Source organism: Lissotriton vulgaris, chromosome 4_1 (assembly GCF_964263255.1).
Source record: "Lissotriton vulgaris chromosome 4_1, aLisVul1.2, whole genome shotgun sequence".
Lineage (NCBI taxonomy): Eukaryota > Metazoa > Chordata > Amphibia > Caudata > Salamandridae > Lissotriton > Lissotriton vulgaris.
Window position 1 is genome coordinate 1,744,112,785 of NC_141691.1, and position 25,646 is coordinate 1,744,138,430.

Below are 25,646 nucleotides of genomic sequence, written 5' to 3' on the forward strand. Positions count from 1 at the left end.
AATGATACCAGTGGGAGATGATTGTATCCAAGACTGTAAATATATACAAGAGAGATGGCAATGAGATCAGGATCCAGACGGATACAGATAAAAAATACTATATCAATATTATAGTAGGGAAAGGCTGGTGAGATTTGGATGGTATGTCACCTTTAACACCCATCATTTACCATGCTTCACCATTACCATGTAGATTTTACCACTCAGGTAAGTACCACGCAACCTATTTAAAAGGCACCTTTACAAGCTGGTACTTTACCACGCAGGGAAGTTACATTTTATGGCATTATGAAGAAATCACGTTCACAGAGAAAGGTAAGTAGTCCAAGTAAGTAATTTAATGAATACATGTCGAGATCGAACCTCTAGTGTCTTCATGCTCACCTCACAGGACTTTGTCTGACTAACATTCTAAATACCATACAGTGGGACATTCCAACCGGGCAGGTAAAGTGGGGGGAGGAACTTGAATAGATTAAGTGGAGTGTGGGTGGAATGGACTGAAGGAAAGAAAATGAGGACGCATTATATACATATGTGTGTGTGTTTACAATTAGATATATGAAAATATATTTAAAATCACATGTCCTAGTATTTAGAGTTAATCGGTAGTACATTGTATTTGGGGTTGGATGCGTGGGTATGTGTAAGTGGTAGCAATTGTTTATTGGATTTAAGGGATGGATAGGAGTAAAGGGTACTGAGGTGGGCAGGGGTTGGATGGGTTGAAGAGATGGCTAAAACTAAAGGATGGCAAAAGGGTTTTTACGGTTCAGGGCTGAGCAGGGAGTAAGTGGAGGTAAATATTTATTAGGTTTAAAGGATAGGTATGAGTAAAATGTTTTTAGAGTTTTGAAATGGATGGAGTAAAGGAGGTAGTGAAGTGTTTTAGATGTAAGGGTTGGGCGAGTGATAATGGAGCAGTAAGGGTTATTTGTTTAGGTTTACCAGAGGATGACTAGGGATAGGAGAGTGATATTTTTTGGATAAAATATATATATATATATATATATTCACTGAAAAAACCATAGGTTATAGACCATATATAGTTAGGAATTCGCATTTACAAAACCTTATTTTACTCACACAAAACCATTGAAATTCCATATATAGTTAGTTGCTCTAACTATATATCGCGCACCCGCAATCCACTGCTGATGATGTCACATATTACATCATTCATGACATGGTCAGTGACATCACTGATGACATCACTGATGACATCTCAAATGACATCACTGATGACATCTCAAATGACATCACTGATGACATCACTGATGACATCTCATTTGACATTACTGATCACATCACTGATGATATAATTCATGTGATAATACGATGAACCTCTTCAGACTCTAATATAACCTTAGATACAATCAGTGTAAACAGACACTCACAGACTTTCACTCATCCATGGAGTTACTCACACACCTAGTCAGTCATGCAAAGAATCAATCACACCTCCATTTCCTCAACTATACAGTTATACAAACTTTACTTATTCAAACATATACTAACACATATTTACTCTCTTATACAATCCCTGATACAAGTTCACAATGATCCATACAGCCACTCACACATTCACTGGCTCTTATGCACAGTTATTTATATATGTCAACTCTCACATGTACTGTGTTTTACATATGTACTTACTTTGACATGTAGCACTGAGATATCCATTCACTCACCAATACACTCATGCACACAGTCAACCGCCCATACAGCTGTTTCCACCTGCACTTTTGAAACCATACATCTAGTGAATCAACTGCTCACACATCTATGCACAGAGTCATACACCTCCCAGCCACCCACACACACACACAGTCTCCCATACAAATACTTGGGCAACCAATCAATAACCCATATAGTTACTCATATAGCTACTTATCAACACATGCAACAGTTTACAGAACAACAGACATAATGATGCACAAATTAAGACAGTTTAGTCACTAACCCATGCACTCAGTGAGACACATTTAATCACTCACTCATACAGTCAGTCATGCACCTACTAAATCCTTCATCCAGACACTTATACATCCACTCATTCTTCAATATGTAAGACATATTTTAACTTTACAGAAACATACAGTCACTGGATGTTGTCATCAGTGATGTCATCAGTGATGTCATTTGAGATGTCATCAGTGATGTCATCAGTGATGTCACTGACCATGTCATGAATGATGTAATATGTGACATCATCAGCAGTGGATTGCGGGTGCGCGATATATAGTTAGTGCAACTAACTATATATGGAATTTCAATGGTTTTGTGTGAGTAAAATAAGGTTTTGTAAATGCGAATTCCTAACTATATATGGTCTATAACCTATGGTTTTTTCAGTGAATTTTCAAGGTTTTGTAAATGCTAATTCCTAACTATATATGGTCTATAGCCTATGGTTTTTTCAGTGAATATATATATATATACATACATATATAAACATATATCATCTGTATATCTATATAAATACAAACATAAATGCATGCATACATATACTTATATGCATACAGATGCATGTTATTTACTTGAAAGTTGAAAAAACACTAATAAAAGCAAAGCTAAAAAGCCACCCCATTACAAACAGAATGGCTTTAACTTAAACGAGGGCGAGATCTATTGCATTTTCAATGCTTGTTTACTTTGGTTCCATCAAGAAGGCATTCAGATGTGTCACACATTTGCCATAAATTCTGAATGTTAGCACTCTAGTTGCACATTAGATCACTGTAGTAAAGCTACTGCTCACCAGGGACGTCTGCTGCTGGTATTCAAAGTGCATGTTTCAGTCTGCATGTCAGAATTTTTTAAATGAAATAGAAGAGGATTTGAGAAGTCACTCAAAATGATCCCTAATTTTTCTTTCTGAAGCACTAATCATACTTTCTACGGCAAAATTAACCCCCTCATGTTGTTCCTTTTTAAATTGAGTGTTTTCAGACTTACCACTTCATTCTAATCAAGATGGCTTCTGGTGTGCCATACTTTTGTCATAAGTAAGACTGTTAGCGCTCTAGTTGTTCTTTAGAACACTCTGGGACATTCTGTCATTGGGCTATACTTGGAGTACATCTGGGTGATATTTGGGCTACATTTAGGCTCTTTTGTCTCTGGTGGCCATCTTGGGAGACTGTATGTCAGAATTTTTTAATGAAATTGAAGAGGGTTTGAGAAGTCACTCAAAATGTGCCCTAATTTTTCTTTCTGCAGCACTAATCATAATTCATATGGCAAAATATACCCCCTCATTTTGTTCCTTTTTAAATTAAATGTTTTAAGAGTTACCACTTTATTCCAATCAAGATGGCTTCAGGTGTGCCATACTTTTGTAATAAGTAGGACTGTTAGCGCTCTAGTTGTTCTTTAGAACACTCTGGGACATTCTGTCATTGGGCTATACTTGGGCTACATCTGGGTGATATTTGGGCTACATTTGGGCTCTTTTGTCTCTGGTGGCCATTTTGGGAGACTGCATGTCAGAATTTTTTAATGAAATAGAAGAGGATTTGAAAAGTCACTCAAAATGTGCCCTAATTTTTCTTTCTGCAGCACTAATACCTTCTATTGCATAATAAACCCCCTCATTTTGTTCCTTTTTAAATTAAATGTTTTAAGAGTTACCACTTTATTCCCATCACGATGGCTCCAGGTGTGCTATACCTTTGTAATAAGTAGGACTGTTAGCGCTCTAGTTGTTCTTTAGAACACTCTGGGACATTCTGTCATTGGGCTATACTTGGGCTACATCTGGGTGATATTTGGGCTACATTTGGGCTCTTTTGTCTCTGGTGGCCATTTTGGGAGACTGCATGTCAGAATGTTTTAATGAAATAGAAAAGGATTTGAGAAGTCACTCAAAATGTGCCCTAATTTTTCATTCTGCAGCACTAATCATACTTTCTATGGCAAAATATACCCCCTCATGTTGTTTCTTTTTAAATTAAATGTTTTAAGAGTTACCACTTTATTCCAATCAAGATGGCTTCAGGTGTGCCATACCTTTGTAATAAGTAGGACTGTTAGCGCTCTAGTTGTTCTTTAGAATACTCTGGGACATTCTGTCATTGGGCTATACTTGGGCTACATCTGGGTGATATTTGGGCTACATTTGGGCTCTTTTGTCTCTGGTGGCCATTTTGGGAGACTGCATGTCAGAATGTTTTAATGAAATAGAAAAGGATTTGAGAAGTCACTCAAAATGTGCCCTAATTTTTCATTCTGCAGCACTAATCATACTTTCTATGGCAAAATATACCCCCTCATGTTGTTTCTTTTTAAATTAAATGTTTTAAGAGTTACCACTTTATTCCAATCAAGATGGCTTCAGGTGTGCCATACCTTTGTAATAAGTAGGACTGTTAGCGCTCTAGTTGTTCTTTAGAACACTCTAGGAGGCTGCAGTAGAACACAAAGGAATCAACTGACAGTCTCTGTCCTTGTTGGATGTACATGTTTTACTGAGAATGTCAGACTTCATTTTCACATGACTGAGAAAGATAATGTGAATTTACAGAAAATATGCTTTCAGTTTAGCTTATAGATCCCCTTCCAAACCACTGTGGGAAAATCATGAGATATTAGTTTTCTTTCAAACAATATTCATGATATCACAGCAGAAGGTTTTTTCACATGGTAAAATCACCTTAGAACCCACCACAATTCCTAAAACGAGTATGGTACCATCAACAAATGATTTATAATGTAACTAAAGTCCTAAAACCCTCTATTAACTACAATGCTTTTTAATGAGGTGCTATCATGTATATTGGTCCCAAAATGGCTGCCAACACTTCTTGGATGAAGTGCTGACAGCCAATCAGATCAGATGTGTGGTTAGGCTCCGCCCAGATATATATCTTTTTTTGAACCTAAATTACTCAAAATCCACTGGAGCACATATATTGAGACCTAGCAAAGGCACATCGGGCTAACAGTCCCTACAATTTTGCCAAGTTTCGTGCAAATCCATTCAGCCGTTCGAGCTAAAAGTGAGGCCAACCGCCCTATGGAAATTAACATGGGAAAAACGCGTTTTGGGACCCCCCCTTTTTTCTCGGCCCCCCCTTGATGAAACCCCCCCAAATTGTCAGGGGCTGCTCAGAAACAAAATGTTCCATTTTCCTGAAAATTTCAGCCAATTCCATCCACAAACGCCAAAGTTATTAGACATAGAATTTTCAAAAATCCCATAGAGAAAAAATCCTAACTATATATACCTACTGGCGACCGCCAGTAGGTAATATATATATATATATATATATATATATATATATATATATATATATATATATACCCCACACACACACACACAGTTTGGGGTCTTCCCATAAACATAAAAAAATACAGATAAATACATAAATAAACTCACTCTGCTAACAAAAAAAGGACAGAAAACCCATACTCTATTAGTCAGATTGCATGCATTTATTCTTCAGTTGCGCAAATCAATGCCAAGACGATGAGTTTCAGCTGAACTCTCATTCGTGCTCACAGTGGTCGCTATGTGTTTCTTGTAAGCATCTTATACATAGTTTTGTGCTGTCATCACAAGTAGGAAATATCAACCCATCTTTAATCTCTAATTTGATATCTAAAAAATGTATATCCGCTTCACCCACAGCTATGCTAATTTGTATATGGGCTGAGGATCAGGTACTCCATGGAGATACATTTGTAACGTACATGGATAAGATTTATAGACCCTAACAAAAGAGAGGGACCCAAACAAGCCCAAAGGGGTAGGTTACCAGAAGACAAACTGTCAAAGTTTTCCCCTTTGGGTGAACTTATAAGTAAACCACAGTTTAACACTAAGCATACATAAAGTACATACACTCATATAGACTAGGAGCAGCTAATGATCAACATGAAACAGTCATACAAAAATGTACATTTTATTTTGGTAAATTTAAAAGCAAAAATCAAAAACCGAACATTGTGGCACATCAAAAGTTCATTGTACAAAACATGGGACAACACACTAGGAAAATAATTCCAATTAAAAAGGGGGAAGAAATCACTAGTATGAATTGATTGATGATTCCTACTCCAGATTATACATTCAATTTCACAGTTTTAGTAGTATCTTATCTCAATGGCTTAGTGTTTCTCCACCCAAACAATTGCATCGACGCGTTTCGGTTAAGGCATGTAAATGTTCAAAGCCAAAAACCTTCTTCAGGATTAAAATAATAGTATCTCACTAATACACAATATCTTATAGATCAGCAAATGGATATTTTCAGCGGTACTGCTAGGGTCATCTACCTTCAACAAGTACCTCAAAATCCGTATCCAGTGTGCGTATAAAAATATACTGCACTTAATCTTCAATGACGGCTAAGTCGCGTCTTTCGTTATTATGGACAGAAGAAATTCTTCTGTTCTCCTCTGAGCCAGACCGCCCGCAGCCTGCTCGTGTGGACTTATAGCCGCTGACAGCGGAGTGAACAGGACACAGAAACCCACGTCGCGGCAGTAAGATTTATAGACCACCTGCTCTTCATCTGGAAGGGAGAGTCAGGTCGCCTGGAGACATGTACTGAGAAACTGTACAGAAATTATATGAATCTGAAAAGTAACTACAGCCTGAGCAGTGAAAGTGTTTTTTAAATATCAAATTAGATATTGAAGATGGAAATAAACAACCTGCTTATATAGGAAACAAACATCTGTAAATAACGCACTCCATGCAAAGAATTTCCACCCTAGACCACAAAAATGGAATATCCCCTATAGTGAATAATTTCGCGCGAGACGCATTTGCATAACACATGAGAAATTTGCTGAATGGTTATAGGATAACATCTCTGTAGCAGTCCATCGTACAAGTAGATAAATAACATGATGCTTCTCTCCAGGATCACTACATCCCAAAGCATGAGTTTTTGTTATCACTTTGAAGACAGATTTTAAAATGTTGTACATTACTCTCATATTGTCTTCAGAGCTTCAGGTATCAAAGCTGCCTGGCAGCCCATGAATTGTAGAGATACATCACCAACCTTTCCTCTATTTGATATTCATTTAGCACCTATTTTTTGAGCTCAGTTTAACACAATTTTACTCAACTATTGACAGCTAAAGCAATAGCGGCTGGTGTGTGGATAGAGTGGTGGGCTGGGGGTTGGGGATGGACTCACGGATGACGAGACAAATAAAATAAATGTTTTTTTTAAAAGGTACCCATCACATTCTACTTCTCTCCACTGCAGGAACAGGCTACCAGAGTCCACTATTATGAGAGGGTGGCCTGGTATATGCTGTCTAATGATGTAAGTGGGCACAATGCACAAGTCCAGACAACCCTTTTGGTGATTTAAGAGGTCTTAGACAACCTTAGAAAGCGAAAAAGTGGTAGCTGTGGAGTGAAGCCTTCAGGCTTAGTCCAGAAAGAGTGTAAAGCAGCTTGTGACCCACAGACCACCCAAGGTAAGTAGATAGGGACCCCACGGAGGGCGTGTGCAGTGTGGGAACACAACCGCGTACTCCGAACAAGTCTATGTGCAAGCCGCGGTTGGATTTTTAAAGATTAAGGACCCTTCCAATTGGACCCTGAAGGAACCGCGTGGAAGACAGAAGGTTGGAAACCCAGCCCACCCGTGGAAACCCTGGTACCCACATCGCCTACACCAGGGAAGCCAGGTACATACGTGTGAAGTGGTGTCGAAAAACATTGTCGAACCCAATGGAGGACTTCAGGAAAGTGTCACTGCTGGAAGAGGAGAAAGTGTCCCTGAGAATTCAGGGGTGATCAGGAGACTTGAAAGGCGACTGCCTTCCGATGTTGGGTGCTTCAGGATGGATGACGAAGACCTGGACTCTGCAGCTGTGCAGACCAGGCGACGCTGAGGAAGAGCAGGCACTGGATGCAAGCTGTCCCACGAAGGATGTCGAGTGCTATGGGGTAGCTGTTTGGAAGGAGCATCAAAAAGTCTTGGCAAAGGTAGGCCACGCAGGAATCAAAGAAGGAGCAACGTTGGGACCAGCAAGGACCAGAAGACTCACCAAAGGCAGGGGAGTCAGGGCAGGCCCCAAGCAATCGGGGGAGCCCAGGAGAAACAAAGGTGACCCTCAAATGGACCCACAGACCGGAGGCACAGGAGTCGTGAGAGTACCTCGAACCTCGAGCAGCTCACCAAAGGAGCAGGCCACGGTGCCTATGAGGCGATGTGGCTGAAGATCTTGGTGGAAGACGTTGCCAGAGGTTGGGGCTACATGGAACCCAATGCACTTGTCGCAAAGTTGCCAACAAGCATTTGAACTTGCAAAAGTATGCGGTGCACAGGGGTTCGGTTAACGAAGACCCCATGAGGGATTCTGGCCTCAAACTCGGTGAGAGGACAGCTCGGGCCTCTGGAGACGTAGGTAACCACCACCTGTGTTGTTGAACCCTTTGGAGTCTGCAGGAGCTTGGAATTAGCAGACCAGTCAGCAGTGCTGCGGTGCCTGCGCAAGCAGGGGAGTGACTCCTTCACTCCAAGGGAGATTACTTCGGTGGTCTTTGATGCTTCACAGGCCTTGGAGGTTCCTGTATGATGCACAGGCACAGACGATGCAGCAGACTAGAAGGGAGACTAAGTCAGGTTCAAACGAAGTCCAGAGAGCCCAGGCGGAAGAAATGCAGTGGTGTCTAATCTAAAACTTATCCCACGACGAATCTAGGCACTTACACCCAGGTAAGCCCTTAAGTACCCTAGGGAAAGGGTTGAGAAGATTCAGGGGACCATCCCCAGCGGAGGGTTTGGACATGGTGAAGGTTCCTCCCATGTCCTTTGTCCAGTTTCGTGCCAGAGCAGGAGCCAAAGGCTTCCAGAACTGGTTTGAAATGGACTATGCACAGGGACACCAAACGTGCCCCTCATGCAGACTATCAAGACTGACAAGCGCACCCACCCGGTCCCCATACACTCAATCCTGTCGGTGAGGTGGTCTCACCTCCCTGTGACAAGATACTTATTGTTCAGCCTTCCTCTGCTTGAGCTTGCCTCAGCCACAAGAGGGTAGAAATGTGTCTCTGGTAGGCAGCAACCATTTTGTGCTGTCCGGGACTAGAAGGTTGGCACCGAGAACATTGAGAGCCTACCGGAGGGCTCTTCAAGTGCTAGGAATCATACCTCCCACATGTGATGTGGGGGTATGATTCCAACATGTTCGATACCAAACATGATAGGAGTCGTTTCAGCTGTTTTCGAGATGGTCATTGCGTAATTACACGGTATCCCTCTATATAAAATATGGCTGATTTACTGACAACCTGAGAGAATGGACTCCATAGGCTGCAGGGGTGTCCTGCTCATGCAGGGGCACACTCTTACTTAAAACCAAGTACCCTGCCTTCAGGATTGCAAAGGCATTCTATGGGATGACTTATAGGTTTTAGGTGCAGTGACCCTTAGTTATAGTAAACCTATATATTTAGTAAGTGGTGCATGCACCAACTTACACAGCCTGCAATGGCAGGCCTGTAGTTCCATTTTGAATAGTCTCTCATGGGTGGTATAAGACATGATGCAGCCTATGAGAGACCTCAGGGGTACCTATGCCCTGGGTACATGGGTACCATATACTAGGGACTGACAAGAGTACCCCAGTATCCAATTAGGGATGTACCCAAGTACTGAACAAACCAATTTAGGGAGAAAGCAGATAGAATGGGGTCCTGATCAGCAGTATCCCAGTCAGACTAGTCAAAAACAGCATCAAATGAAGCAAAAAGTGGGGGTAACCATAAAAAGTAAATCCTACTTTCCAACAACCATGGCCAATCCTGACTCAGTTTTTATGCTGCTGAAAGCAGAGTCAGGATTTGCCTGAGTGGCGATGATTTGCACTCCCAGTTAGACTAGGAGCCTTTGCCTGCTCTCTCCAACCCGGCAACGCAGCTCGGGTTGGAAAGAGCTTCAGTGCGCATGACTGTTTGGCCGTCCTGAGATGAGTGGCCAGACCGTCATGTGGACTGAATAGCAATGCAACCACCCCTCCACCAGCCTGTCATCCTCCTGGCCCCAAGCCTTTGCTCAGAGAGCAAAAATAAAACTATAATAAACGAGGGTTTATTATCATTTTATTTTTCGTTCTTATGGTTGCTGGCAGGTGGAGCTACGCTCCTCTGCTATTGCGGAGGAACCGCCGCTGACCTATAGCCAACTTAGTCTATTTGGTCCATTAGCCTTCAATCAATAACAATATTAAAGTCATGCCTAAAATATAAACAGAAAATATCAGGGCCCAGGTTAACAACAAAACAGAGTCTCTCATTCACCCAACACAGACTTGGGTTCTGAGCCTCAATCACCAAAAAAGTGTTGTCACTAGCTGATGTGCTGGAAATAGCACAGCACAGTACTGGGACAGCATCAACTCCCATGCCACGTATGTGTCCGTGTAGAAGGCCTCAAAGACCCATGCCGGGGCCCTGAAGGTCTTTACGATGGAGGATGCAGTTACAGATATAGTCGACCTTGTGGGGGTTTGCAGGATCTCATCAAGGGTCAGAGTTCCGACAGACACCTTGCAGATGCTGTCGATGCAGTCCATGCCGCGCTTTCGCTATCTTTGCATGCATACCCATGGTACCCAGGGGTCTCTTTGCCCGTTCCAAACATGAGCTCTTCGGATATGAGGGGCAATGGAGTGGAGGCCACTTTTTTTTTTAAGTGTGCCATTTCCTTAATTGCACAAATGTAGCATCTCACTCGTGTGCATGCTTCATTAATATGCATTATGTGCAAGAGTCAAGAGGTAGTAGTGTATGCATAACAAATATACTGACCAAACAATCAATCATCGTTGTCAAAGGCATTCCCTTATTTTCTTGTATTATGGACCTTCTTCTCCACTGATCTAAACTAGCCTTTCCAAGTAAACAGTCATAGATAATCAAACTGATTTAACAATATCTCCCATCTGTGGAAGAGCACTGTTATGGAAATTACTGGAAGCCAGGTGTTGGCAGGGCTTTAAGTGAGCCGGGTCCTGCCGGTGCTCAAAACTGGCAGTTCTAAAAAGCAGATGCTGAGACGGGTCCCTATCGGGCTCTCCATTTCTGCCCTCACGCTACAGATAAAAAAAAATCTTACGTCTGAAGCAGTCCTGCCCTTCAATGCCGTTGATGTAACTTTGAAGAGACTCCTTGTAGGTCTTTCATAGTGTTATCATCATTTCAGAACTGAAGCATTTTTAATATTATAAAAAACGAAGCCATAGTTGTTGTTTATTTATCTTCTGCAACTAACAAAAATTGACAATGCCAATAGTCCTGGCTTGTTGTAGGTATAATGTTACTTATTGCATCCAGATATATATTTAACGACAGAAACAGCAACATAACAGTCAGACGGCACAGTTTGCTTGGCACAGGTTTTCAGCTTGGGTGCTTTTAAGCCACACCTTGAATTACATAGGCCACGCCCCTTTCAGAGCCTCCCCCTCCCCCACTCCCCTCTAGGTTTTCATCCCACTTATAACCCCGGGGGTTGGTATCAGTGTAAAGCATGTGATTTACCTTCTGGTCAAAAAGGATTTAAAATCGAATACACAAGTTTTCTGGTCAGCAGTAGGTTCCCACAGGGTTCTTCGCCACCAGTGCTTTTAGCAGGTTTGCACTTTAACTAAAATGTTCACAAATGGCTCCCGTTTCCAGCTCCCTAGCCGGTCAGTGAAATATATTTTACATTAAAGAATATGACATTCCTTTCCCAACTCACAAAGTTGTCTGTTACTAAGTTGTGACATTTGACTACAACACAAACTTTACTGTTGTCACATAGGCAATACTTGCCTAAATGTTTAGTAACATCTAGGATGAATGTAGAAAACTTCACAATTAAGACTGATTTCTAACTACTCATGTAACCGCCTCAACCATAACGTTTTCACGGTGTGAATGAAAACAGACTTGTGCTTACTATTGTACCCTTCTTCAGACATTTTTTCCTCACTGTGTGAATGAAAACAGACTTGTGCATACTATTGTACCCTTCTTCAGACATATTGTCCTCACCATGTGAATGAAAACGGACTTGTACCTACTCATGCGACCGGCCTCGGCCAGAACAACCTAGTTGCGTGAATAATTAATAATTGTAATTTTAGAAATTCACTAAATGGACTTGCTTCTTCCGTCCTCAACAAACACTTCCCCGACACAGGAAATTCACTGCTACACACATATTGTGATTTACTGATGCTTTACAGCACCTCAAACGAAAGTTCATTTGCGTCTACCCATAAAAGTATACAGTACACTGCAGACTTTTGCAAGTGCCCCTGTTGTCTACCGCCTAGTGGGCGAACACACAATGGTGTCTCCATTCAAAAAGTAATGTATGAGTAAGTGGCGTAGAAGTACAGAAGTACTAACTTGCGTGCTCTTGTTAATTGGCCTCAAATCACAATGCATTTCTGGAAGACTTCACTAATGCTCTCCTTTCTCTGTTGCTACAGGGTCGCAGCAGCCGCCATAACATCGTGAAGGAACTCTCCAACCCCAGCTCCAACACCAACGAAATCCCACCATCGCTAGACCTGTGCAACTCCCTGGCCACCTTCTTCCATCGCAAGATCACAGACATTCACGACCGCTTCGACAACCAGACCACCACAACAGCCAACGACACCTCAGACCCCACGACCACCACCCACAACGAGCACTTGCTCACCTGGACTAACATCAATGACGACGACACCACCAAACTCATGAACACCATCCACTCCGGCTCCCATTCAGACCCGGGCCCACACTACATCTTCAATTAAACAACAAGTGGTTCTGTTGGGTAGAAAGTACGTTAGTTAAAGTTGCTCATAGTGCATTTGAAAAACGTGGCGCAACCTCTACACAACGCCTGTGGAATAGAATACTTATCACTTTAAAAAGGAAGAAAGAGCGAACATTTGCTTTATACTGTTTTTTATCAGAATTACTTAATTCCTAGATAATTACAGTATACAAAAAACAAAAACTGTAAACGTGGGTTATTTGACAGAACCACTTGTTGTTTAATTGAAACTAACCCAGGTTCTGAAGGACACAGGGTTACCCCATTTGTACCTAATCACACCACATCCTCAGCAAAGCCAGCGCCACCATCGCACCCCATTTCCGCAAAGCCATCAATATCTCCTTCGAGACCGCGACCTTCCCAGAGAGATGGAAGCACGCCGAGATCAACACCTTGCTCAAGAAACCCAAGGCAGATCCGAGGGACCTTAAGACCTTCCGGCCCTGCTCCCGTTCCCGGCAAAGGTCATCGAGAAAAACGTCAACAAGCAGCTGACCAGCTACCTCGAGGAGATAAACATCTTGGACCCGTCCGAGTCCGGGTTCTGCGGAAACCACAGCACCAAAACTGCCCTCATTGTCGCCACCGATGACATCACGGCCCTGCTGAATAATGGTGAAAAACGCAGTCCTCATCCTCCTAGACCTATTAGTCACCTTCAACACGGTCTGCCACCGCACCCATATGCACATGCCTCCACAACGCAGGGTTTCGAGAAAGGCTCTGGAATGGACCACCTCCTTCCTCTCCGGCAGAACCCAGAGCGTCCACCTCCCCCATTTTCATTCCGAAGCCTCCAAGATCATCTGCGGCGTACCCCAAGGATCATCCCGCAGCCTGACATTGTTCAACATCTACATGGCCCCGCTCGCCCACGTCGCCAGACTGCACGACCTCAACATCATCTCCTACGCCGACGACACACAGCTGATCCTCTCCCTCACCAAGGACCCCCTCACCGCCAAGACCAACCTCCATGAAGGAATGAAAGCCGTCGCCAAATGGATGAAGAACAGCCTTCTGAAGCTGAACTCTGACAAAACTGAGGTCCTCATTCTCGGCTCTACCCTCTGAGCCTGGGACGACTCCTGGTGGCCGACTGCCCTGTGAGCAGCACCAACGCCCAACGACCACGCACGCAACCTGGGGTTCGTCCTCAACGCAACACTCTCCATGACCAAGCAAGTCAACACTGTCTCATCCTCCTGCTGCAACACCCTACGCATGCTCCACAAGATCTACAGGTGGATCCCCACTGACACAGGAAAAATGGTCACCCAGGCCCACGTCAGCAGCAGGCTGGACTACGGAAACGCCCTCTATGCGAGAGCCCCGGTCAAACTGCTGAAATGACTGCAACGCATACAGAACGCCTCGGCCCGCCTGATCCTCGACATCCCTCGACACAACCACATCATACCCCACCTGAGAGACCTGCACTGGCTGCCTATCAACAAGAGAATAACCTTCAAGCTCCTCAACCACACACACAAGGCACTCCACGACACCGCACCAGCATACCTCAACAGACGACTCACCTTCTACACCCCGAATCGCCAGCTCCTCTGACCACGCCCTCGCAACCATCCCCCGCATCCCAAGAGCGACCTCTGGCGGCAGATCGTTCTCCTACCTCGCTACCAAGACCTTGAACACCCACCCCATCCTCCTAAGGCAGACCCAAGACCTACTAACCTTCAGGAGGCTACTCAAGACCTGGTTGTTCGAGCAGTAGCAGAAATCCCCCTCCCCTCCAAGCGCCTTGAGGCCCTCACAGGTGAGTAGTGCGCTCTAAAAATTCCTAGATTGATTGATAGATTGATCCTCTCCTTTCTCTGTTGCTAAATCCCGGGGAATCCCGGCACCTGCAGACTGACAATCCCAGAGTATATGTGTTATCCATTTGGGGTGTAACACCTACATGGCTGACTGAAGAAAATCCGATTTTAATGACATGTGCCTTGGATATTTCTCGGTTTGTTAATCAGCAGTAAGGTTTATTTACATAACTTACGATTTCCTGCAAGATTAAATTGTCAATGTCAATTCAGCAATGCATGAGGCAGATAGAGGAAGTGAGGAGATGCATCCTTTAAAACTGACATACGACCAATAATAGCTTTGTAAATCAGTCTACTCTTGCAGAAATACAAAATCCACCCAGGTTTAACGCCATTCTAAGACGAAATTACTGCCTGATGTAGGATGTATTTTTAAACCTTTATTTATAATCACAGTTAGGAAGCAGCAATAAAAAAAGTTAACATTTCATCCTGAAATATGTACAATGCACAGTGTCTTAAAGAGAATTCTCCTATCCGCCAGAAGCCAGTGCAGATTGTGAAAAAATTTAGAGACTGAGCAGAATTTAGAAAGTGCGAATAGAGTTCACACCACGGCATTTCGAGCCCTCTGAAGTCGTTTGATCCCTGCTTTATTAACACCCAGATACAGAGAGTTGCAATAGTCCAGTCTAGAGAGTTTAGTGGACTGGATAATAAGCTAGCGTGTTTGTGGGTCAAAGAACCTAAGCTAAGGCTTAAGTCCTCATAGAAGTCCGAAACAGACACCTGCCACTGATTTCGTCTACGCTTCAAAGGCCAATGCACTATCTACCCAGATTCTTTACAGCATTCTTAGGCAGAGGCGGTGACCCTAGTGGAGCGGGCAACCAATGATTGCCCCATAAATGTGTATCTTTTCATAGAAGAAGAATCTCTGATTTGTTAGCGTTTAGCTGAAGACAGTTGGCCGACACTCAGTCCGCAATAGCCACCATATTATCACGACATTTCAGCAGGCTCTTGTTAAAGTTGTTGGGAAATGAGATCACAAGCGGAGTATCATCAGCATAGGATACTAATAAGAGCCTCCTATCTGTTGCAAGAGGTTGTATATAAATGTTAAATAGCGTGGGGCTCAGAGCCGATCCATGAAGCACTCTCAGGTGAGAGTGGTGAGGGGAAGAAACAACCTGAAATGATCTCCGTGAAAGAATTGACAAGAACCAGGCTAGGGCGGAAATCCAAAGCCTATCTCCTGTAAGCATCGCAACAGGATCTAATGCGATACTGTGTTGAACGTTTATTTAACAACAAGGGGTGGTGATGGACAGAGTTTCTGAATTAAGAAAAATACTCTCACCCAGTCAAAAGATCAGGGCTAGATCCAACACCGTTTTTTAGCTCACTGCACCATCCCAGCTCAGAACCTGGCTATATGCAAATTAGTCTGTTCCTGTCCCAGTGCATGATGGGAACAGGGCAAACCAAACTACCAAGCCAATTCTTACACTGGGAAGGAAACAAGCTTCCGGGGACCGGTTTCTGGCATTTCAGCCGTCGTCGGCCCGGCTTGCTTGAATCCTGATGGTGCAATGAGCAAGGGACTCACATCTGAGTATACCCTTCCACGCTTAGGGTGGACAAAATATTTAACAACAAGGGGTGGTGATGGACAGAGTTTCTGAATTAAGCAGAATACTCTGACCCAGTCAAAAGATCAGGGCTAGATCCAACACCGTTTTTTAGCTCACTGCACCATCCCAGCTCAGAACCTGGCTATATGCAAATTAGTCTGTTCCTGTCCCAGTGCATGATGGGAACAGGGCAAACCAAACTACCAAGCCAATTCTTACACTGGTAAGGAAACAAGCTTCCGGGGACCGGTTTCTGGCATTTCAGCCGTCGTCGGCCCAGCTTGCTTGAATCCTGATGGTGCAATGAGCAAGGGACTCACATCTGAGTATACCCTTCCACGCTTAGGGTGGCCAAAAACGATTCAGAAAAGGGGGTGGTGATGAACAGAGTGTCTGAATTAAGCAGACCACTCTTACCCAGTCCAAAGATCAGGGCTTGATCCATCACCGTTATTTATCTCACTGCACCATCCCAGCTCAGTTGGTTGGTTGATAATTCAATTGGTAACAGACCAGGGAAGGAGACTAAGGTGGTCCAAAATAGATGGGGAAACCTTTTATAAATCCTTGATGGACTCTGGAAAACCCGCCATGGATGACTGTTTAGATATGGATGTTCAAGGTCCTCGGTTGCTCGAAGCATTTGGCCAGATTGCTGACCTTATAGACGGTCTACTAAAAACTAGTGCGCCCATAAGGAACCACTGTAACCCACGTTGGTTCGATAGAGATTGCTCAAAGGCTTTGAGGGAGCTCAAAAGCAGCCTTAAAAATAAACCAAGAGATATCCTACAAATCGCTGTGTGTAGGAACAAATATAAGAGGGAGACTAAGAGGAGGAAATTAGCTCTACATGGAGAAGCGTGGGCAGACCTAAGAGAAGCGGGGGAAAATAGGGACATGTCCGGGTTCTGGAGAATTATCAACCAACCAACTTTCCAGGAAAATAACACCCCGGAGATAGGATCAAACATCCTACCAGAACAGTGGGTCTCTCATTATAAGGGGCTGTACAACTATGAGCCAGGAACAACTGAAGAGCATGTAGGGACCTCACATCAGGGCACTACAGTAGTGTTCACCATTAAGGAGATCACCGCTGGAATAGAGGGATTGACAAAAAACAAAGCCCCTGGCCCTGACGGGATCCCCCCTGATTTGTTTTTGAGCTGTGTAGAAATGTGGGCTCCCATAATGACTAGGGTCATAAATACTGCCATTACTTGTGGTCTGCCGCCGTCCTGGTCAAAGGCCATAATCGTCCCTATTTTTAAGAAGGGCAATAGGGACGATCCCAAGTGTTATCGCCCGATTTCCTTGATTGATGTGTCTGCCAAACTTCTGGGAAGGGCGATCCTGAACAGATTGTCCGAGTGGACCGAGGAAAATAACATCTTTTCGGACACTCAATATGGATTTAGGACGGGGAGGTCCACCAGTGACCAATGCTTGAACCTCTATATGCTGACTGCCAAATACACCATGGCCAGCAACGAAGCCATCTATATGGGGTTCATGAATCTGGCAGCGGCATTCGATCATGTTAATAGGGAGAAACTCTGGGTCATGATGTCTCTTATGGGGATTGAGGTTGGCCTAATTAATATTTTAAGGGAACTTCACAGTGATACCTCTGCTAAAGTCCGTTTTAATAGGGAGGGTGGGCTGACCGATTCATTTCCTTGCAAGAGTGGGGTACGGCAAGGCTGTATTCTTGCCCCATTTTTATTTTCACTTTATATAAATAATTTGGAGCAGTTCTTGTTAAATTTAAAGACAGATTGTCCAAGGGTGGGGACGCGTCACATTCCCGTTCTGCTTTACGCAGATGACGCGGTCTTGCTTGCACGTACGCCTAGGAGCTTACAGATTTTGATTGATGGATTTGTTAAATTTATGGGCTCCCTAGACCTTTTTGTCAATTTGGGCAAATCATATGTGTTGTTGGCTGGTAACAAACCTTGCACCAAATTTACTTATACGATAGGAAACCATAAAATAGAAGAGGTTAAAACATTTCTCTATCTAGGTCTAATTTTCGACGGGTCTTTACAATTTAATTCCCTGGTTGAGGAGCGCTGTTGCAAAATGATCGCTACTAATGGCGCTATTGCAAGTTATGGTAGGAGGGTAGGCAGATGGAGTCCTGAACAGGTGATGAACCTGTATAGCTCCATATGCTGCTCCAAAGTGATTTATGGGGCAGAGGTATGGGGCTTTGTTAATACTGTGAAAATACAGCGGGAAGAAAATAAATACTTAAGAACTATTCTGAGAGTACCCCCAAGCACCGCTGGCCTCATAGCACACAGGGAACTAGGGAGACCTTACCTAGATGATCTGGTAAAACTTAGACCAATAGTGGCCTGGTTAAAAATTTGGGTCAACCCTGAGGCGTCTCTGAGCAGGGAAATTTTAAATGATTGCTTAGAAAGAGACAAATGTATGAGAATACCATGGCTCAACTATGTAAAGAGTACCTTAGAGGCCCTTGGCTACAGGAACCTCTTCACTGACCCGGTAGCAATTGTATCCCAGCCCAAGGCGTTAGTAAAAAAAGCTTTTTTAGATCAAAAAGCACTACAGAGAGCTGAGGCTGAAGGGCCCAAAAAGACTGAGGGCTCATAACCTGGTTAAGAGCATCGAGGGAATGGAGCCATACTTGTATCTCATGCATAATGCTCAGGACAGATTTCTGATGTGTCGCTTTAGATTAAATCTACTTCCACACTTACTGGCATCACCAGCAGGGTTTTTAACCACAACTGAGCAGAAGGGAACCTGTGGCTGCGACAACAGGTCTCCACAGGATTCCCTTCACTTTGTACTCCTGTGTCCTTTTTACTCTATGCCCAGGCGTAGATTTTTAGTGAAAATCTTAAAACAAGCCAACCTGAAACATGCTAAAGAGGCCCTAACCTATCTACAGAAAGCATCTGACCCTTTAACATTGTGTTGCATAATGAATTTTATTAAAGTGGCGGTCCGATTAAGGGTAACCAGAGGAGAGGAATGATGCCTAAAATTGTTATTAATCTTTTTTAAAGTGTCAAATCCCCTTTTCCTTTTTTGTCATGTATATAAATAATTATTATAATTAGGATCCTGATAATGATTTAATGAAATTTTTAATCATGTATATATGTATGTGCTTTTATGGTGATTTTTAATCATCGAATAAAGAATCCTTGAATTGAATTGAATAGTCCGCCGGCACTTTATAATGTCTTGCCCGATTTATTTTTTTTAAAACGTTAAATCTTTTATAAAACTCTCTTCCCCTGCAGCAAATCATAGCGCAATGACTTCGAAGCAAAGTTTGAGGGCATGGCTATAACTCAGGCTACTACTGCATAATAAAATTCGACGGAGACCCAAGCATGCGAGCATGAAGAAATGCTGCCTCTACTACAGAGAGCCAGTAGATGGCAGGCAAGAGCTTTGCTGACAGACAACGCTGCTACCATATTTAATACTTAATACCGATGCCCTACAGATACGAACAAAAAGGCACATATTTTTTTTTCTCCGAAAGGGGAGACTGTGATGTGCCCCTACTCCCAGAGATAACTTTTACAGTACTAACTGCACTCCACTCCTGAACCGCCTAAATTAACTTTATTCTATAACCAAACAGTTTAGAGAGAAGCAGCCACCAGTAGCAACTACATACAGTCAGAATGGCAAAAATAAATCATTAATGTCAAACTTATTTTAATGCGTGTAGGCGCTCTATGTCCGAAGAACTAGCTCCAATGAGCAGCGAGGCAATTTACAACATAACTCGTCATGGAGCACTGTTAGCAGCACAGAATGGAGTGGTGTGGGGCTTCCAGTCCAGACTGCATTACACAAACCTGGAAGTATTAGGAATGGGTGGACGGGGTATGTAAGTGATACCGTTATGAACTGAACATTTAAAAAGAAAATATGTGCGTTACACAAAACTAACATTTGAGGACTCGAAACAGCCCAGAATCGCACACTATTTTAATCAAATATTAAAGCGGGGATCAGAAGCCAGGTGTCATAGTTTCACGGTAATCAAGCAACAACATGGACAGTTGAATGGTGCACTGCCGCCTTTTTTCTGTGCGCCACCTATGAACAGCGCCAATTTATCCGTTCACAAAACTTACCCTCATCGGATGTATGTCCGCGTACGGGGGCTTGCCTTCCGCCATTTCGATGGATGTGATCCCCAGGGACCACAGGTCTGCCACACAGTTATAGCCAATTTCTTGAATTACTTCCGGAGCCATCCAAAATGGAGTGCCTATCACAGTGTTGCGTTTGGCCATGGTATCCTGTCAAAACAATGTGTGCAAAAATATAAACCACAAATGCGGCAATCCGGCATGACAGGCAATTTTTCAACACGAGCGAAAAATAAATCACACTCAGGAGTCACAACATTCATTGACAGCTTTTTAGGTTTTGCCTAGCGAAAGCTGCGCTCTGCGCAGCTTTTTCGCGCAGGCGAAATCCTGTTGATAACTGTAGGGTGCTTTGGTTCGGCCCTCGTCATTGATTGGCTGGCTCCGTAAACGGAGCCTTGCCATTGGACGAGGGGCCTGTCCGTCAATGCCGGACCAGACACGGGGGCGTTCCCGACATTCTTTGGCTTTTGCCGACGTCACGCGACGCCGGGAACGCCCCCGTGTCTGGTCCGGCATTGCCGGCACTACTGCGTCTCTTCTCCTCCGTCGCCGGCCTCCAGTCTCCTCCTCCCCGATTGCATTGCCCCGTGACTGGCCGGCCGGCCAATCCTAGCGCGGCCGGCCGGAAGTGCCCGCCCCCCGCAGCCCGGGGAAGAAGGAGAGCAAGACGGCAAGCACTATGGCGGCGCCCGCGGGGCTCCCGTGGCCTGGAGGGAACCCCGGGAGATACAGGTAAGTGTTTTTTTTCCTTATTTGTAATACTGCTATGGGTGACTAGCTGTGGGTTACAGCGGCCCGCACCCCATTCGGCAGAGGGCCACCACCGTTTTGTGTTACTGCATTGTTACTGTGTGTGTCTCCCCCCTCCGAGGTCTCGGTGTTCGTTCTCTCTCACAGGCCTCTGCCCCCACCTCTTCTCCTCACGTTCTCGCCCAAACCTCTGTTGTCCATCAGAGAGTAAGTAACCTCTGCCCCTCAGATGCCTGCGTGCTCGATCTCTCCCACCACACTCTGCGTTCGTTTCTCCCGTCGGAGATTTCCTCTTCTAAACCCAGCCGCGGCCCAACAAGCCCGGTCTGTGCCCGTCCCTTTGTATTCCCCCCCCCCCCGTCCCTGAGTTGTGCCCCAGGGGGACCTCGTGTCTCTGGCTATGCAACTGCTGCAGTCAAGAGGAGTTGGCCACGAAGTGACCCGATTGACGTGGACAGTGTTGAAAAGCGTGGCCTGTGTTTAAATACACGTTCCAGCACGGCTGCTACAGTGAGAAGACCGTCAACCCGGAGGATGTGTATCACCTGTAAAGGGGATGCCATTAGAGGGGCCGAGAAGTGGAAGGGCAAATAGGCCATGGTTTGCGTTTGCTTGAATATTTGTGTACCGCTACGTAAGAGCCCAGTGGCGTAGTGCCCCCCACCTTGCCCTCGTAAGGAGTTTAAACCAGGGAAGCTAGTGGGCTTTAAGGATTATATAACTGGACCCTACTAAACCTTAATTAGTTATTTATGGGCCTCTTATGTCTACTGACAAAATGCTCATGAATAACACCGTTGAGGAACACCATAACAGAGGGCGTGGGTGCTGTCATGCACAGAAAAGAAAACCGACTAAGAGAATGAATGAAAATAGTGAAAATACTAGAGGGATGCAGAAAAGTGAGCATGAGATGGAAAGGTAAGAAAAAACAAAGGTAAGAGGCAAGATGGGGGAGATATTAAGCGAAAGAATGGGGGGGGGGGTAAGGAAGGATAGAGAGAAAGAAGAACATTTGAAAGGAAATGAAGAAGAACATGTGAAAGGTAGGGTAGAAGGGTGGAAGAGTAATGGGATTGGGTGGGTAGAAGGATGACGAATGGACAGATGGGGAGAAGTGAAAGGACGCATAGATGGATGCATGGGTAAACTGATGGGTGGGTGACTGGAGGGGTGGATGTATAAGTGAAAGGGTGAACGGATGCATAGGTGGATGATGTGAAGGGATGGACGGATGAACAGATAGAAGGGCGAAAGATAGTTGTAAGTAGGGTGAACGGGTGCACAGAACTGTCCGAAGACTTGAGTCGGGCTTTCTCCTGGTCGTAGGTATGGTTGAAGTGGGGGATAGTTTAATAGCCTGGTTACTTCCTCGTGTGAGACCGTAATCTATCTGAGTGCTTTTTCAGTAGTCCCGGGCGCGTTTGTGCGTGTATATTTGTTTTAGTTATTGAGATGGCGCGGTTCTCGCAGCAAGTGCAACTGAAGACTCTCTCCACCCACCCCTCGCCCAGTCTGCCTCACCCATAAGTCCGGAGTCCCAGGACGAGCCGCAGTTTAGGTTTGAGGTGCACAGACCCTGCTCAGTAGATCCCAGTATGTGAATTATAGCGGGGTGTTTTTACGACGGCCCAGGATTGAGGTTCATTGGCAGAGCTGGAGAGGGGGGCGGCTGAGCTATACATCTCACGCTCCCAGGATTGCTGTATGGTGCAGTGTTTGATCAGTAGGCAAAGGTGCTGTGGCTCAGAACACCCCTTCGGTTCTTTTGTCTTTCAGACCGCAGATCGGCCGACTGGGTATATATATTTTTTTTTTGTTAAACCCGTGCCTCCTACTGATTTTTTTTTTTTTTTTTTTTTTGCAAACCCATGATTTTGGTTGCCGCCAGGGGCATAATAACACGGTGGCACAGATTTGAGACACCCTTTAACCGCGAAAGCTTTACCACTACCCAGAATGAATCAACTGTATTTCGCCGCACTTTTGGACCAATGTGCTCGAAATTACTGTTCTTCAAATTGCATCAATATGTTGTGTTTTCAAAACAGATTGGATTAATCTAAGTATTATAAAAAAAGACAACACAATTTGTCTGCTTCGGGAAGCTTTCGATTTGTCATGTGTAGAATTGTAGTTCAAAAGAGCTATTTAGGCAGGTGCTTTTTTGGAATTGTATGCGTGATGGATGAATTGTTCACCCGTTTTTGACCAGCGTTTAGGAGTCTCCGCCTTTCTAGGCCATTGGGTTATTGCTAATTGACGGGCACTGAAAGTCCTTTCGTATGCCAGCCCACACCGAGGCCTTTGTGAATTGAGGTGGTGATCTCACGCAATTACACAGTATGCCGGCGTCCACTTAAGTAAAACTCGTTATAATTGGCACTCTGCCTGCCACTGTTTGCAGCAGGGCCAACGACTGCAGAAGCATGACATGTGACGGCCCTCTCTCCCCGTGTAAAGTCGATGCACTTTATGAGTCTGTGTTACACCTGTTGTGTTCCGCAATGGATTGATCCTTTTTCCAGTAACTCAGTCCAGTGTTTTAAGAGATATGATCAGCTCTCCTGGGCGTGAACCGATTTGCTGTTAACGAAACTAGAAACACATGGAATAATAATAGAACCGGCTTTTTCGAGCACCTACCTTACACGTTAAGTAGTATTTCTGTTTCTGCAGCCTGTCCTTTCTAAGACACACTTTTTGATGTCGCATGCAATATTAAACTGAGTATTAAAACAAGTTAGCTGACCCAGTTTCCTTTCTGACAATTTTAAGAGTCAGTTTTAAGTTTTAATACCTGACCATACCTCTGGTTATGAAGCTCAGATTGTGTAGTACTAACTGTAGAGAGATGCTGAACGTTGTATTGCATTGATTACGTGACTGTTATGTGCTCCAAAATGAATGTCATGTAGAGTATGGATACCAAGTGACTACATGCATTAGGACACTAAGTATTGTATAGTAGTTGTATTTCTACAATACTTCATACCACTGACACACCTGACGTGACCACTTGAGATCTGTCATCAGGCGTTGCCTGCGTTTTTCACTGTTATTCTGGAAATGCTCCACTTTGAGTCACCGTGTTTATTAGTACATTTATCTGAATTTTGAAATGGATAAAAGGACACATTCAGCGTGGAGGGGCCACCCCCCCCCCCCCCCCCCCCCCCGAAAATTACTTCACTGAATGGGAAACGTTATTTTAAGCAGAATAGGGAATAATTTTACCCGGGGCGTGGTAGTCGCGCTAGAAATGCAGCTTTTTTGGCAGGCACACAAATAAAAATAAACAAATCCGGCTTAAACAGTAATGTTGTTGTTGCCAGCTTTTTATTAAAGTGCGTTTTGCTTTGTGTCCTCGGCCAAGTGGTGTTCTTATCTCTGTTGGTGGCGTGGTATCTCCTGTTCACATCCTGGAGGACGTCCCAATCTGTGACAGTCTTCCTGTGGTTTGCAGTCCAGTTTTGCCCACTGTGTATTGTTGTGCATTCACCTACTACGACAGTTTACTTTGTATGTTCAGTGCTTCAATTCTTTAGCTTCTATTGCTGGGTTTAAAAAAAAAATATTTTCATATTCTCGGTTATTGTACTTGTGTTTACCGCGGATATATCAGTGTGCCTCACTTAAGTGCCATTTCTTAGCTAAACTGCTCTTTAAAATTGGAGGCTAGCGCAGCGTACGAAGGGGGTGTTGAACGGCTCCTGTCAGGATTGGGAGGTGGGGGCTGCGTCATGCGCGTGCAGTTTATTTTTCCGGGTATCTCGCGCTCTCCAGTGACGCCGAGATTGATGGATCGAATACAGACTGCGCAGAATGATAACTAATGCACACCAGAAGGGTCTGGTATCCTCTGTGGATGAGATCTAAAGCCCTGTGACTCGCATTAAATGTAGCATACTTCTGCTCTGTGTGGGGGGGGCTCTGTGTGGGTGTATGTGTGGAGGGCGCTGTGTGGTTGTGTGGGGGGGCGCTGTGTGTGTGTGTGGGGGGCTCTCTGTGGGTGTTTGTGTGTGGCATTTGCGAGAGATTAAGCTATTGGCATTGTAAATGACAATGCCATTTATTTATGTTAAAAAAAACATAAATAAAAATAATGTCAAGAGCAATGCCAATAGCTCTAACTTTAACAAAGGCAAAACCATTGCATTGTAAATGCTTGTTTGGAAATGCTGTTGGCTACTTAACCACGTATTCTATGAAGTCACGAATGACGTTACATGGAAAGGACTGCTTTCATTAAGAGACGACTTTAAGGCTTTACAAACGAGTAGCCAATAATGGGGCCCGAACTCACAATAGCAGTGTGTGGTCACGAGAGCACCGTGGCACAACTTAATGGTGGCATAAAGTTCTGTTTAGGACATAAAACCACCGAACGGTTTAGATGCTCCCCCTGCAGAAGTTGAAAGTCGTGACAAGCATGGAGATGAATGCGTAATATTGGTGGAAGTGATCAGGTTATCCATTTGAGCCTCACGAGTCTGACGAACTTACAAATAAACAGTGAAA

General features: G+C 44.1%; 1 protein-coding gene across 1 annotated transcript in view; it reads right to left on the minus strand.

Annotated features, from left to right (window-relative positions):
• The window catches only part of STK3 (serine/threonine kinase 3), a 1,148,864-nt gene that overhangs the window by 731,311 nt on the left and 391,907 nt on the right, over nt 1-25,646 (minus strand). The window contains exon 6 of the mRNA XM_086966048.1: nt 20,355-20,522. Coding sequence (XP_086822174.1) covers nt 20,355-20,522 — 168 coding nt within the window. The remainder of the gene's footprint in view (nt 1-20,354; nt 20,523-25,646) is intronic.